Here is a 17,136-nt window from a genome sequence, read left to right on the forward strand (position 1 = left end):
ACAGAACACTAGAACGTCTTACATTTCACCTCAACTCTCTTCTTTTACCTGCGAGTCATAATAACACAATAAACTCCCAACACTAATTGCTTCCTTAGAGCCCCAACTTAACTTTACAGAACATTAAATTGACACAGACACACTCAATAATTACATCACACTTTCATATTTCCATGCACCCCAGAATTATGAACTCCTGTAATGAGTTATAAACTCAAAGTGCCAAAGAACACATTAAAACTCACACACATACATTATTATCGGAAGCTTCCTTTGTATTCTCTGTTCTTACAAACATTTGTCTTGACAACTTGAAATTTAAGTTAGGACTCAAAATAGAAGCAAGCAAGATAAATAAATTACATTAGTGGTTTTGATTCCCCTTTCCTTCAACTGCTTTTAGTTTTCTAGGAAGCAAAAGAACTAAAGAGGAAATGAGAAGAAATTTCTTCACAAGGGGGGGTTGATAGGATGATGTATTCAGATTCAATAAGAACTTTTAAAGGCAATTGGTAATGTACTTAAAGAGGAAAAATTTGCAGGGGGATAGGGAAAAAGCTGGGGTGTTGGACTAAATTGGACAGTTGTTTCAAAGAGCCAGCACAGGCTTGATGGGACAAATTACTTCCTTCTGTGCCGTATGATTCTATGATTCGTTTTTTAAATTCTTTTGTGAAATGTGAGCATTGTTGGCAAGGTCAACATTTGTTGCCCATCTCTAATTTCCCCTGAGAATTTAGTGGTGAGCTGCTTTCTTGAACTGCTGCAGTCCATCTGGTGTAGGTACACCCACAATGCTGTTAAGGAGGGAGTTCCAGATTTTTGACCCAGCGACAATGAAGGAACGGCGATATAGTTCCAAATCAGGATGGTGTGTGGCTTGGAGGGGAAATTGCAGGTGGTGGTGTTCCCACGTATCTGCTGCCTTTGTCCTTTTAGGTGATAGCGGTCACGGGTTTGGAAGGTGCTGTCGAAGGAAGCTTGACGAGTGATTGCCATCTATGGTTCCTTGGATCTTGAGGTATCTGGCCTGCTGATATGATTAGAGTCACTGAGCCTCCATGGGGAGTTGGCTTCAACAAGCAAGCAAAGCATCTGTCACCTGCCTGTTGTAGCTGTGAACAGATAACTGAGAGATATCAGAAAATCATCTGAAGCAACTAGAATGAGGCCAAGGCATAGAAATTCAGCACTGGAACTAGGGTCACTGCCATCATCATCATTATGTCAGCCATAAATCAAAGAAAATAATGTCACTAAGCTTGTTTTAAATATTTACTTCCCCACACCACCCCACCACCACCCCGCAATTACCTATTCCATTATAACCCCAACCTAGCCATATCACTTCAGAAGCACTTGCGATGGACTATGGAGGGCCCTGACTCATCATATTCTTGCTTGGTGATCCACATTTGCTGGAAGGTGGAGAGAGAAGCCAAGATGGAGCCACCGATCCACACTGAATACTTCCTCTCGGGCGGAGCAATGATATTAATCTTCATTGTGTTCGGAGCCAGTTCTGTGATTTCCTTCAGCATTCGATCAGCAATGCCAGGAAACATGGTAGATCCACCAGCCAGGACAATATTTGCATAGAGACCACTCCTGATGCAGCTTTCACATGCCTTGATGCTATCATTGGCAGTCTCATGAACTCCAGCTGATGGCATTCCCAAGAAGGAAGGTTGGAATAGAGCTTCTGGGCATTGGAAACGTTCATTGCTGATGGTGATCACTTGACCATCAGGAAGTTCATAGTTTTTGTCCAGGGAGGAAGAGGAAGCGGCCATTGCCATCTCCTGGTCATAATCAAGAGCCACATAGCAAAGCTTCTCCTTGATATGTGTTGCAACCAATTTCTCAGCAGGCGTGATGAAATGGCACCTACGGTGAATCAAACTCTCTATTAAGTAGTCATTGAGCTCCCTGCCAGCAAAGCTTAGACGCCTAACACTATCCGGTACCATATAACCATCATTGACTGGCATAGCATAGGTCACACCATCACCACAGTCCAACACAAGGCCCGTGATGCGGCCTGTTGCATACATGGAGAGTACACCGGGGAGAGCAACATAGAATCCTGGTGGAGCAAAACTCTCAAATATCATCTGGGTCATCTTCTCCCGGTTTGCTTTGGGGTTCAGAGGTGCCTCTGTGAGTAAAACAGGACGTTCTGCTGGGGTAACTTGCAGCTCATCATAGAATGCGTGGTGCCAGATCTTCTCCATGTCATCCCAGTTGGTCACAATCCCATGTTTGATTGGATACTTGGAGATCCAAATGTCTGGCCTATCCCTGGCTTCATCCCCAACACAGTGGTCTTTTGGACCTTTGCTGACCATGGCATCCTAGAGTATAAAAGAAAACATTATTGTTTATCTTCCCCTTTCCCTACTCTATCATTCATCCTCCTCTTTTTCTACTCTATTATTTATCTCTCCTTTCCCTATTGTTTAACCTTCGATTTGCTCACCCTATTGTATATAAAACCCTTTCTCCACTCTGTTGTTTATCCTCCCCTTTCCTAGGTATTGAATTAGTGGACAACAAACTTACACCCAGCCAATTTGAGCATGTAAAGTCCTGTCTACCAACCTCTTTGGACAGATGCTGAAGCTGGGACAGCTGTCCCCTATACCAGCCAAGCAACAACCTGACATAGGCTTAGTGAAAGAATATCAGCCAATAGCTTAGACTTCATCATCAGCATTTCTGTGCATGTCCTCCCACTGGGCAGAACAGACCCACCAGAGCTGCAGGCATGGTGGTATAAAATTTGGGGTTGTTGCGGGAAATGGTCCTGGGAGTCCTCAACGTTCACTTTGGGCCCCATTAAGTCCTATGATTTCAGGTCAAACATGGGCATGGAAATCTCTTGCTGATTATCACTGAGTGCCCTCCCCCAGCTGGTGATCCAGTACTCCTCCATGTTGAGCACCATTTGAAAGAAGCACCAAGGGTAGCAAAGACACAGCATGTGATTAGGGTGGGGGACCAATGTCCACCACCAAGTGTGGCTCAGTGATATCCCCACTTACCAAGCTGAGTCCAGACGAGCATAACTGCCAGACTATCACAGAGCCTTGTGGAGACCAAATCCTTTCTTCACACTGAGGACACCTCCTTCATGTCTTTGATTAAGAACAGATCTAGCTGCTCAAAACTGGGCATCCATGAGGCACTGTGAGCAATCGGCGGCAGCTACAGAATTGTAAGCCACCACAATCTGTAACCCAGTAGCCCAACATACCCCTCAGTCCTCCATCTCCATCAAGCCAGACAATTAACCTTTGCTCAATGAGCAGTATGGAAGAGCATGTCAGGAGCAGCATCAGGCATACCTGAAAATAAGGTGCGAAAACTACTTGCATTCTCAACAGTGAAAGCAGCATACTATAGACAGAGCTAAGAAATCTCACAACCAACAGATCAGGTCAAAGCTCTGCAGTTCTGACACATCAGATTATCAATAATGGTGGACAATTAAGTGACATCCCTGTCCTCAATGATGGCAGAGCCCAGCACATGAGTGCAAAAGAAAAGGCAGAAATGTTTGCAACCATCTTCAGCCAGAAGTGCCGAGTGGATAATTTTTCTCAGCCTCTTTGAGCTTCTCACCATCATTGATGCCTGTCTTCTGCCAATTCAATTGCACATGACATCAAGAATCAGCTGAGTGCACTGGACAGAACAAAGGCTATGGGGCTGAAGAACATCCTTACTGTATTGCTGAAACTTGTGCTCCAGAACGAGCTGCGCCTCTAGCTAAGCTGTTTCAGTACAGCTACAACACTGACATCTACCCAACAAAGTGAAAAATTGCCCAAGTATGTCCTGTCCACAGAAAGCAGGATAAATCCAACACAGTCAATTACCATCCCATTAGAACAAGAACAAAGAACAGTACAGCACAGGAACAGGCCATTCGGCCCTCCAAGCCTGCGCCAATCTTGATGCCTGTCTAAAATAAAACCTCTGCAATTCCGGGGTCCGTATCCCTCTATTCCCTTCCTATTCATGTATTTGTCAAGATGCCTCTTAAAAGTCATTATCGTACCTGCTTCCACCACCTCCCCCGGCAGCAAGTTCCAGGCATTCACCACCCTCTGTGTAAAAATCTTGCCTCGCACATCCCCTCTAAACTTTGCCCCTCGCACCTTAAACCTATGTCCCCTAGTAACTGACTCTTCCGCCCTGGGAAAAAGCTTCTGACTATCCACTCTGTCCATGCCACTTATAACTTTGTAAACCTCTATCATGTCACCCCTCCACCTCCGTCGTTCCAGTGAAACCAATCCGTGTTTATCCAACCTCTCCTCATAGCTAATACTATCCAGACCAGGCAACATCCTGGTAAACTTCTTCTGTACCCTCTCCAAAGCCTCCACATCCTTCTGGTAGTGTGGCGACCAGAATTGTACACAATATTCCAAGTGTGGCCTAACTAAGGTTCTGTGCAGCTGCAGCATGACTTGCCAATTTTATACTCTATGCCCCAACCGATGAAGGCAAGCATGCCGTATGCCTTCTTGACTACCTTATCCACCAGCGTTGCCACTTTCAGTGATCTGTGGACCTGTACGCCCAGATCTCTCTGCCTGTCAATACTCCTAAGGGTTCTGCCATTTACTGTATACCTCCCACCTGCATTGGACCTTCCAAAATGCATTACCTCACATTTGTCTGGATTAAACTCCATCTGCCATTTCTCCGCCCAAGTCTCCAACCGATCTATATCCTGCTGTATCCTCTGACAATCCTCATCACTGTCCGCAACTCCACCAACCTTTGTGTTGTCCGCAAACTTACTAATCAGACCAGCTACATTTTCCTCCAAATCATTTATATATACTACAAACAGCAAAGGTCCCAGCACTGATCCCTGCGGAACACCACTAGTCACAGCCCTCCATTCAGAAAAACACCCATCCACTGATACCCTCTGTCTTCTATGACCGAGCCAGTTCTGTATCCATCTTGCCAGCTCACCTCTGATCCTGTGTGACTGCACCTTTTGTACCAATCTGCCATGAGGGACCTTGTCAAAGGCTTTACTGAAGTCCATGTAGACAACATCCACTGCCCTTCCTTCATCAATCATCTTCGTCACTTCCTCAAAAAACTCGATCAAGTTAGTGAGACACGACCTCCCCTTCACAAAACCATGCTCCTCTCGCCAATAAGTCCATTTGTTTCCAAATGGGAGTAAATCCTGTCCCAAAGAATCCTCTCCAATAATTTCCCTACCACTGACATAAGGCTCACCGGCCTGTAATTTCCTGGATTATCCTTGCTACCCTTCTTAAACAAAGGAACAACATTGGCTATTCTCCAGTCCTCTGGGACCTCACCTGTAGCCAATGAGGATACAAAGATTTCTGTCAAGGCCCCAGCAATTTCCTCCCTTGCCTCCCTCAGTATTCTGGGGTAGATCCCATCAGGCCCTGGGAACTTATCTACCTTAATGATTTTCAAGACGCCCAACACCTCCTCCTTTTTGATATCGACATGACCCAGACTATCTACACTCCCTTCCTTGGACTCATCATCCACCAAGTGCACTTTAGTGTACACTCAATCATCAGCAAAGTAATGGAAGGAATTTCAAACAGTGCTATCAAGCTGCACTTACTCACCAATAATCTGCTCACCAATGCTTAGTTTGGTTTCCACCAGGACCAAGCCACTCCATTCAAGGGCAATGAGGGATGGGCAATAAATGCTGGCCTAGCCAGCGACGCCCACAAACAACTAAAAAAGGGATAAATAAAGAAGGCAGACATAATATTGTTTATAAAAACAATCACATCGCTGAGAAGGGATGATTTGCTGGAAGGATCATCAATGAGGCCATATCAGTTGAACTGAAGAACAGGAAAGGGTCAATCACGCTACTGAGAGTGCAGTATAAGCCCCCAAGTAGTCATAGAACATAGAACATAGAACATACAGCACAGAACAGGCCCTTCGGCCCACAATGTTGTGCCGATCCTTTGTCCTCTGTCAAGGACAATTTAATCTATACCCCATCATTCTCCTTTATCCATATACCTATCCAAAAGCCTTTTGAAAGTCCCTAAAGTTTCTGACTCAACAACTTCCCCGGGCAAGGCATTCCATGCCTCGACCACTCTCTGGGTAAAGAACCTTCCCCTGACATCCCCCTTATATCTCCCACCCTTCACCTTAAATTTATGACCCCTTGTAACGCTTTGCTCCACCCGGGGAAAAAGTTTCTGACTGTCTACCCTATCTATTCCCCTGATCATCTTATAAACCTCTATCATGTCACCCCTCATCCTTCTCCTTTCTAATGAGAAGAGGCCTAGAATGTTCAGCCTTTCCTCGTAAGACTTATTCTCCATTCCAGGCAACATCCTGGTAAATCTCCTCTGCACCCTCTCCAAGGCTTCCACATCCTTCCTAAAATGAGGCGACCAGAACTGCACACAGTACTCCAAATGAGGCCTTACCAAGGTCCTGTACAGCTGCATCATCACCTCACGGCTCTTAAATTCAATCCCTCTGCTAATGAACGCTAACACCCCATATGCCTTCTTCACAGCCCTATCCACTTGAGATGCAACTTTCAATGATCTATGCACATAGACCCCAAGGTCTCTCTGCTCCTCCACATGCCCAAGAACCCTACCGTTAACCCAGTATTTTGCATTCATGTTTGTCCTTCCAAAATGGACGACCTCACACTTTTCAGGGTTAAACTCCATCTGCCACTTTTCAGCCCAGCACTGCAACCTATCCAAGTCCCTTTGCAGACGACAATAGCCCTCCTCGGTATCCACAACTCCACCAACCTTTGTATCATCTGCAAATTTACTGACCCACCCTTCGACTTCCTCATCCAAGTCGTTAATAAAAATCACAAACAGGAGAGGACCCAGAACTGATCCCTGCGGCACGCCACTGGTAACTGGGCTCCAGGCTGAGTATTTACCATCTAAGACCACTCTCTGCCTTCTATCAGTTAGCCAATTCTTAATCCAACTGGCCACATTCCCCACTATCCCATGCCTCCTGACTTTCTCCATAAGTCTACCATGGGGGACCTTATCAAATGCCTTACTAAAATCCATGTACACCACATCCACTGGTTTACCCTCATCCACTTGCTTGGTCACCTGCTCAAAGAATTCAATCAGGCTTGTGAGGCAAGACCTACCCCTCACAAAACCGTGCTGACTGTCCCGAATCAAGCAGTGTCTTTCCAGATGCTCAGAAATCCTATCCCTCAGCACCTTTTCCATCAACTTGCCTACCACCGAAGTAAGACTAACTGGCCTGTAATTCCCAGGGTTGTTCCTATTCCCTTTCTTGAACAGGGGCACAACATTTGCCACCCTCCAATCACCTGGTACCACCCCCGTCAGCAGAGAAGATGAAAAGATCATTGCCAGCGGCTCTGCAATTTCATCCCTTGCTTCCCATAACATCCTTGGATATACCCCGTCAGGCCCGGGAGACTTGTCTATCTTCAAGTTATTCAAAAACCCCAACACATCTTCCCTCCTAACGAGCACTTCCTCGAGCTTACCAGTCTGTTTCACACCATAGTCAGAGCGAGACAGAAGAGCAAACATGTAGGCAAAGTCTATGGGCCCTGACAACATTCGGGCTATAGTACTGAAGACCTGTGCTCCAGAGTAGCCACACCCCTAGCCAAGCTATTCCAGTAAAGCTACAATACTAGCATCCACCCAGCAATGTGGAAAATTGTGCAGGGATGTCCTGTGCACAAAATGCAGGACAAATCTAACCCGGCCAATTACTGCCCTATCAGTCTACACCCTGTCATCAGTAAAGTGATGGAACGGGTCATCAACAGTGCTATCAAGCGGCATTTGCTTTGCAATAACCTGCTCAATTTGTGTTCTGCCAGGGCCACTCAGCTCCTGTCCTCATTACAGTCTTGGTCGAAACGTGGACAAAAGAGCTGAAATCCAGAGGTGATGTGAGAATGACTGCCCTTGACTGAATATAGCTTCAAGGAGCCCTCGCAAAACTGGAGTCAATGGGAAATCGGGGGAAACTCTCCACTGGTTGGAGTCGTACCTCGCACAAGGAAGATGGTTGTGGTTGATGGATGTCAATCATCTCAGTCCCAGGACATCACTGCAGGAGTTTCTCAGGGTAGTGTCCTAGGCCCAACCATCTTCAGCTGCTTCATCAATGACCTTCCCCCATCATAAGGTCAAAAGTGGGAATGATTGCACAATGTTCAGCACCATTTGCGACTCCTCAAATACTGAAGCAGCCTGTGTCCATATGCAGCAAGACCTGAACAACATCCAGGCTTGGGCTGATAAGTGGCAAGTAATATCCGCACCATACAAATGCCAGGCAATGAACATCTCAAACAAGAGAGAATCTAACCATCTCCCTTGATGTTCAATGGCATTACCATCACTGAATTCCCCACTATCAACATCCTGGAGGTTACCATTGACCAAAAACTGAAGTGGAGCAGCCACATAAATGCTGTGGCTACAAGAGCAGGTCAGAGGCTGGGAATTCTGCAGCGAGTAGCTCCCCAATACCTGTCCATCATCTACAAGTCACAAGTCAGGAGTGTGATGGAATACCCTCCACTTTCCTGGATGGCTGCAGCTCCAACAATATTCAAGAAGCTCAACACCATCCGGGACAAAGGAACCTGCTTGATTTGCAACCCATCCACCACATTCAACATTCACTCCCACCACCACCAAGGCACAGTGGCAGCAGTGTGTACAATCTACAAGATGCACTGCAGCAACGCACCAAGGCTCCTTCGACAGCACCTTCCAAACCCGCGACCTCTACCACCTAGAAGGACAAGGGCGACAGATGCATGGGAACACCACCACCTGCTCGTTCCCCACCAAGCCACACACCATCCTGACTTATATAAATACCGTGGCTACAAGAGCAGGTCAGAGGCTAGGAATCCTGCGGTGAGTAACTCACCTCCTGACTCCCCAAAGCCTGTCCACCATCTACAAGGCACAAGTCAGGAGTGTGATAGAATACTCTCCACTTGCCTGGAGGGGTGCAGCTCCAACAACACTCAAGAAGCTCGACACCATCCAGGACAAAGCAGCCCACTTGATTGGCACCCATTCACATACATTCACTCCCTCCACCACCGACACACATTGGCAGCAGTGTGTACCATTGACAAGATGCACTGCAACAACGCACCAAGGCTCTTTAGACAGCACCTTCCAAACTGGCGACCTCTACCAACTAGAAGGACAAGGGCAGCAAATGCATGGGAACACCACCATCTGCAAGTTCCCCTCCAAGCCACATGCCATCCTGACTTGGAACTATATCGCCGTTCCTTCACTGTCACTGGCTCAAAATCCTGGAACTCCCTTCCTAACAGCACTGTTGGTGCATCTACACTCCCAGGACTGCTGTAGTTCAATAAGGCAGCTCACCACCACCTTCTCCAGGGCAATTAGGGATAGGCAATAAATGCTGGCCTAGGCAGCGATGCCCACATGCCATGAATGAATAAAATAACATTGCTGAGAAGTGGGGTGGCAGAGCAATTAGCACCACAGCCTCACAACTCCAGCACCTGGGTTCGGTTCTGGGTACTGCCTGTGCAGAGTTTACAAGTTCTCCTTGTGACTGTGTGGGCTTCCGCTGGGTGCTCTGATTTCCTCCCAGAGCCAAAGACTTGCAGGTTGATGGGTAAATTGGCCATTGTAAATTGCCCCTAGTGTAGGTAGGTGGTCGGCGAATGGGTGGGGATGTGGTAGGGAATATGGGATTAATGCAGGATTAGTATAAATGGGTGGTTGTGGTCGGCACAGCCTCAGTGGGCTGAAGGGCCTGTTTCAGTGCTGTATCTCTCTAAAACAAAATGGAGCAAAACTAGGAGAGGATTTCAACTACCCCAATATCAACTGGGATAAAATCAGTGTAAAAGGTACCGAATTGTTAAATTGCATTCAGGATTTTTTTTTTAGCCAGTATGTAGCAAGCTCAATAAGAGAACAGGCAGTTCTGGATTTAGTTTTCGGAACTGAAGCTGGACAGGCGGAAGGGAAATCAGTGGGAGTACATTTTGCTGGTAATGATCAATATTCAGTTAGATTTAGCATAGTTGTAGAAAAGGACTAAGATAGAGATAGAACTCCATGGGCTGGATTTTACCGAACCCCCCGACATCGGGGGTCGTGGCACGGCGGACCGGAAAATGCCTCCGGGAGAGACCCGCCACGCTCCCTGATGCTGGGAAGGCCAGGCCACATATTGCCCGCGGCGGCGAGGCCTCATGGCGCCGCCCCACCCCCCTCCACCACCGCTCAGCAATGGGAGCCATATTTAAATATGCAAAGCGCTACTTACCTTGCCACATTATGCATCCCGTTGCCACTTCGGAAGCACCTTCGAATATTCAGGTGAACTGGCATCTTTCACGTGCCTTCCCATTCCCAACTGATAAAAGCCAACAGGACAGAAGGTGCAGTGCCTGGAGCTAGTGAAGATTAGCGTTGCAATATGGATCTCAACTCTGCTTGCATGTGTACAGAGGTGGGAGGGGGATGGCATTACCGGAACACAACTCTGCAGGCATGAAGGGAGGTGGGTGGGGGGAAGGTATTACTGGGACACAACTCTACAGACATGAAGGGAGCTGAGGGGGGGATGGTATTACCGGGGGCACAGCTCTGCAGGCATGAAGGGAGGTACCGCATATCCTCCCTACATAAAGAGGGGCACTCTGTGCCCTTGAATGTATATGGGAGTGAAGGAACAATGGCACTCTGGGAACCCTTTGTGTAGCATGGTTGCCATTAATGGTAGGTATTTGAAGGTAACCTGGTTGGTGTGTTTTATTCTGGGATAAAAATACACTCTATGATTGACCGTATTGGTAAGTGAGAAAAAATTTAAATATATGTTGTGATCCATGGAGAAGTGGAGCTAGAATAAACAGTGCACTTCTCCCACCTCGGTTGTAACGCTACAGTGACTGGAGTAATACCTGACACAAGGAAGATAGTTGTGGTTGTTGGAGACAAATTATCTCAGCCCCAGGAGATGCTTGTAGGAGTTTGTCACGGCAGTATCCTTGGCTCAATTCTGAACTGCTGCTTCATCAATCACCTGCCCTCTCTCATAAGGTCAGAAGTGGGACTGCTTAATGAAGATTGCAGAGCATTCAGCTCCATTCTTAATTCCTCAGATAATGAAACTTCCATGACAGCTTTCAGAAAGAACTGAACAACATTCAGGCTTGTTTTAAAATATCAAAAATAAAAAGCTGGCATCACTAAACGTCCAAAATCCAAACTGTCCACTAATTTTCTTTGTAAAGGAAACCTGCCATCCTTACCTGGTCTGTCCTATATGTAACTCCCCAATATCACACTAAAGTGGTTGACTCTTAACTGCGCACTGAAATGGCCTGGCGAGCCATTCACACAGTTATATCAATCATGGCAACTAGGAATGGGCAATAACTGTGGCCTTGCCAATGACACTCGCATCTTGAGAATGAAACAACGTGTCATCAAGGAAAAAGCTGTCTGCTTGATCAGCACCTCATCCACTAGCTTAAATAACCATTATCTCCACCACCAACATACAGGGAGTATTATCTACAGGATGCAATGCTGCAACTCTCCAAGGCTTCTTTCGCAGCAGCTTCAGAACCCTACTCTATCCTTCATACACCCCTTTCAAATATCTATCCTTTATCCTCCCATATCCCACTCCTATCCTTTATTCTCCCATATCCCATCTCTATCCTCTATCCTCTTCGTTCTCTGCTGTTATCATTTTCTTTTCTTATTTTAACTCCTTGATTCTTCTGTTTTCCACAATGCATCTCCGCCGGTCAGGAAACCAGGACGACACAGATCAGAACCTGACAATAATTTTTCAATTTTGTCCCATCATGATCCAGCAGTAAGTGTGATCCAAGCCCTTTTACCTATTTCGTCCTTCCCTGTCCTGACCCTCAACTGTCCAGCACTATGGATGCAAATAAACATTTCAAGTAAAAGGATGGGTGCAGTTGGAAATGCAGTTTAAGTCATCAACAGCCAGAAGGAAATTTAGGGATGAAATTTGTTCTCTTTAAGTATTTCAGTTTGAGCAATTTATGAAGTTTACCTGGCGTTGAGGTATCCCCACAATAGAGGGAAACGCAGCTCTGGGAATATCGTCTCCTGCAAACCCAGCCTTGATTATCCCAGTTCCATTATCCACAACCACAGCCATAACTCAGAATCTGTGTGAAAAGACAAATATAAAATCACAACGTGGTTACACATGGGGATAAGAGAGTAGTAAAGAGAGAGACTGGCCTTTTCCAGCTCTCTGGGAGTTTTAACCATATTTAAAAGCTTGTATTCCACAGACATTCAACATTAGTTCCATCCAGACCGTGCATTTTTTGGAACATAAAGTGCAAGACAGGCAAATGCCATTCAGCCCATCAATCCTACTCCACCCAAAGCCCACCTTTGCTTACTATACCATGAATCCTTCTCTCCCCACCCAACCAATGTACATTAACCCATACTGAGCAACATTTTTAACTCTCCTTCTGGCACTTCAGTACAGTACTGAGGGTGAGTGATAAAAAAAAGTTTACACAGAAAGTTGTTATGATCTGGAATGCACAACCTGAAAGTGTGGTTTAAGCAGATTCAATCATAACTTCCAAAAGAGAATTGAATATCTACTTCAAAAGAAAAATTTTCAGGGTTATGGGGGAAACACAGCTGAGTGGAAATAATTGGATCATTTTTGTTATTAATTGCTGGGATTTGAGTGTCACTGACAAGGCCAGCACTTATTGCCCATCCCTAATTGCCCTTGAGAGGGTGGTGGTGAGCTGCTTTCTTGAACCCCTGCATCCATGTAGTGTAGGTACACCCACAGTGCTGTTAGAGAGGGAGCTCCAGGATTTTGACCCAGTGACGATGAAGGAATAGTGATATATTTCCAAGTCAGAAAGGTGTGTTACTCAGAGGGTAACTTGCAGATGGTGGTATTCCCATGTGCATGCTACCCTTGTTCTTCAAGGTGGTAGAGGTCAGGGGTTTCAAAGATGCTGTCAACTTGCTGCAGTGCATCTTATAGATGGAACACATTGGAGCCACAGTGAGGCAGTGGTGGTGGGAATGAATGGATTGCAATCAGGCAAGCTGCTTTGTCCCAGAAGATGCCGAACTTCAGCATTGCCGTTGGAGCTGTACTCATCCGAGTAACTGGAGAGTATTCCATCACAGACTTGTGCCTTATAGTTGGTGGAAAGGCTTTGAGGGGTCAAAAGATGAGTCATTTATTACAGAATACCCAGTCTCTAACCTGCCACAGTATTGATGTGGCTGGTCCAATTCAGTTTCTGGTCAATGGTGACCCCCAGTATGTTGATGGTGGGAGAGTCAGCAACAGCAATGCTATTAAATGTCAAGGGAAGGTTGTTAAATTCTCTCTTGTTGGTGCTGGCCATTGTCTGGCACTTGTGTAGTGTGAATGTTACTTGCTGCTTATCACCCTAAGCCTGAATGTTGTCCTGGTCTTGTTGCACACAGCCAACGACTGCTTCATTATCTGAGGAGTTGCAAATGGTTGGGCTTAGGACACTGCTCTGAGGAACTCCTCCAGTGTTATCTTGGGCTGAGATAATCAGCCTCCAACAATACAAGCATCTTCCTTTGTGTTAAGTATGACTCCAGCCAGTGGAGAGTTTCCCCCATTTCCCACTGACTTTAATTTTACTAGGGCTCCTTGATGTCACACTCAATCAAATGTTGCCTTGATGTCTAGGGCAGTCACTGTTATCTCCCTGTCTTGAATTCAGCTCTTTTGTCCATGTTTAGACTAAGGCTGTAATGAAGTCTGGAGACAAGTGGCCCTGGTGTAACACAAATTGAGCATCAGTGAGCAGATTATTAGTAAGTGCTGCTTGATAGCACTGTCAATGAACCCTCCCATCACTATGCTAATGATTGAGAATAGACCAATGGGGCAACAATTGGTTGGATTGGATTTGTACTGCTTTTTGTGGACAGGACATACCTGGACAATTTTCCACTGTATGAACATAAGACATAGGAGCAGGAGTGGGCCATATGACTCTGAGACTGCTCTGCCATTTAATAAGATTATGGTTGAGCTTCAAACGCAAATCCACTCTCCCACCTGATTCCCATATTCCTTGATTCCCATAGAGTCTAAAAATCTATTGATCTCAGCCTTGAATATACTGAACAACAGAGCATCCAGAGACCTTCAGGGTAGAGAATTCCAAATATTCACAACTCTGAGTGAAGAAATTTCTCATCATATCAGTCCTAAATGGCTGACCTCTTATTCTGAGACTGTGACCTTGCGTTCCAGACTCTGCAGCCAGAGCAAACAGCCTCTCAGTATCTAACCTGTCAGGCCCTCTCGGAATATGAGCCTACGAGCATATGAATTAGAAGCAGAGGTAGGCCATTCGGCCCCTCGAGCTTGCGCCACCAGTCAATACGATCATGGCTGATCTGTTTGTGTTTCGAATTCCACACTCCCATCTACCCCCGATACTCTTTGATTCCGTTGCCTAACAAGAATCTATCTACCTCCACCTTAAAAATATTCAATGTTCCTGCCTCCACCACCTTCTGAGGCAGAGAGTTCCAAAGTTGCACAACCCTCTGAGAGACAAAAATTCTCCTCATCTCTGTCTTAAATGGGTGACCCCTAATTTTAAAACAGTACCCCCTAGTTCTGGACTCACCCACAAGAGGAGACAGCCTCACCACATCCACCTTGTCAAGACCGTTCAGGATCTTATAAACCTCAATCAAGTCTTCCCTCACTTTTCTAAACTCCAGTGAAAACAAGCCCAGTCTGTCCAACCTTTCCTCATAAGAATCTGATGTTTCAGTGAGTTCAACTCTCATTCTTCAAAACTCCAGAATGTATTGGCCCAAAAACTCAATCTCTCCTCACAAAACAACCATCTCACCTGAGAATCAATCTAATAAACCTTTGTTTTACCCCCTTTAAGGCAAGTATATCCTTCCAGGGCGACAGCGCAAAAATCAAGGCTGACACTTGTAGGGCTGGATTTTATGGTGCACCCCCCCTCCCAAGGTGGAGTCAGAGGCGGGGGGGCCATAGAATCACAATGGGAGGCAGAGGGCGGAGGGCCCGTCACCATCCCATCACCAAACAATTTTGCCAGAGGCAAGATAGGCCAACGATGGCCTTCCCGCCCAGAGGCCAATGGAGGCCATTAAGAGGCCTATTAATGGCCACTTATTGGCCTCTTCCTACGGGGGTACCTCCGCCAAGTTGGGAGGGCGCTTTGTAAAATGAAGCGCCCTCCCTACAAGCTTGTGGGCGGGGGGGGGGGGAGGTGTTATTCTGTTCTTCATGGGCAATCTGTAGCCCATGGAGGACCCCCAGTGGCAAAACTTACAACTCCCTGGAAACCCCTTCCCCTGGACTTCCAATCCCCTCACTGGGGCCTTCCGGACTGGCCCTCACTTACTTAAGGTCCAGGATTCCAGGGCTGGGCCTGGCTCCAAGGCCTCTTCAATATCGGCAGTGGCCACAGCCCCCGGTGGCGCTGTCGCTACTGCTGAGCTGCTGGCCTTGTGATTGGCTGGCAGCTCTTGGAGGTGAGATCCCTTTCTTTAAAGGGACAGGGATCCCGGCAGGGAGCAGTTAGGCAGAAAAACAACAGAGGATCGCTCTAGCGGGGCATAAAAGGCCTAGGCGGGGATCCCCTCGCATTTTCAGCCAAGCACCAGGAGCTCCACCTCCTCCACAAAATGCAGCCCATAATGTATTGAAAATTCCATTGTGCATCTTGTCCACTTAAATCTACCATACACACATATGCCAGCAAAAGGAGCTGGAAGGAAGAATAAAAAGGAATCCATGTTTTAAAAGTGCATGCAGCAGTTTTATGTCTCTTGCTATCTCTGGCTGAACTTTACTGTTTAGTCCCAAGAACATTACAATCGCAATAGGGAATATTGCTTTCAGGTAGGAAGCTTTTGGATGGTGTTTGTCTAATTTCTGCAGACATCATTCTAAGTTGGTGATTTAAGGAACACATTGAGACTGTGCTAGAAACACATACACTGATCTCACCAAAATAACCATCCAATCAAAAAAATAATCTTGGATAATTACAGAGAAGTTTATTTTTGAAAGTAACGCAATCCTCGATCCTTAATCATGCAATATCACTGCGTTGCTTATGCCCATCTACCACCTTTTGATGTGCATTCAGAGCCATCATTTATATTCTCACATTGGCAAATGTGACTTCGGTGATGTTGAACATGTCTAACAGAAAATCAAAACACAACTAATCAAAGGTGTCTCTCTAGTCAACTACGCCAAAAAGCACTTGAGAAAGACAGGAAGCTGTCGGAGCTGCTGGAGTTAGCAAGCTCACTATTGCTTTCAGAGTCCAGAGCTACTGAAGTTGAAGCTGCTAACAGTAACTATCACAGTCTGAGTTCAACTTCTGTGAACACTATTCATTGCTCACATGCCAGGAAATCACCTGCAAAACAATGACAGGAGTCTCACAAACAGAGTTGCGACTTGTCCAAAGAGTTTTTCCACTGTGGTGGTACTTACCCAGACCAGACAGAGTATCCTGCTATTGGTAAACAGTGTAAAGCTTGTGGAAAACCTAACCACTTTGCTCATGTTTGTCACTAATCAGCAAAATCAACTACTAAGACAAATACCAACAGAATGGTGCCACGCATGCGTACCACAGCAAAAAGGCGAGAAAATGTAGTCAATGTCGAGGCAGATGACCCTGAACATACTTTTGAGCTCTTTCTTGGACACAACAAACAGCTACGTATGATAGTGACTATTGGCTGCTCGGATGTAGATGCTCTCATAGGTACAGGAGCATCTGTCAAAGTCATGGGAGACAAAATGTTCAACAAACTTCAGGATTGCCCCATTCTCTGCAAACCAGGAATGATGAAGATTTTTCCTTACAGCAGTGACAATACACTAGAACATATGAAGAGAGTGACATGCTTATCAGTTTCCACACAGCAACAAATCTGCACATGATTGCAGTCACATACGCAATTCCTACATACAACAACATTATTCTCGAATTGTATGCTG

The 17,136-nt window shown here is 46.0% G+C and overlaps 1 protein-coding gene across 2 annotated transcripts in view; it reads right to left on the bottom strand.

The window, feature by feature from the left end:
• Nucleotides 1-1,349: 1,349 nt before the first annotated feature.
• The window catches only part of LOC137369859 (actin-2-like), a 33,200-nt gene continuing 17,413 nt past the window's right edge, over nucleotides 1,350-17,136 (bottom strand). For both annotated transcript variants that reach the window (XM_068031490.1, XM_068031492.1), the window contains exons 2-3: nucleotides 12,139-12,256; nucleotides 1,350-2,354 (exon numbers count right to left, since the gene is read on the bottom strand). In XM_068031490.1, coding sequence (XP_067887591.1) covers nucleotides 1,350-2,354; nucleotides 12,139-12,246 — 1,113 coding nt within the window. In that variant the 5' untranslated portion in view covers nucleotides 12,247-12,256. The remainder of the gene's footprint in view (nucleotides 2,355-12,138; nucleotides 12,257-17,136) is intronic.

Source organism: Heterodontus francisci, chromosome 5 (genome assembly GCF_036365525.1).
Source record: "Heterodontus francisci isolate sHetFra1 chromosome 5, sHetFra1.hap1, whole genome shotgun sequence".
NCBI classification, from domain to species: Eukaryota; Metazoa; Chordata; class Chondrichthyes; order Heterodontiformes; family Heterodontidae; genus Heterodontus; species Heterodontus francisci.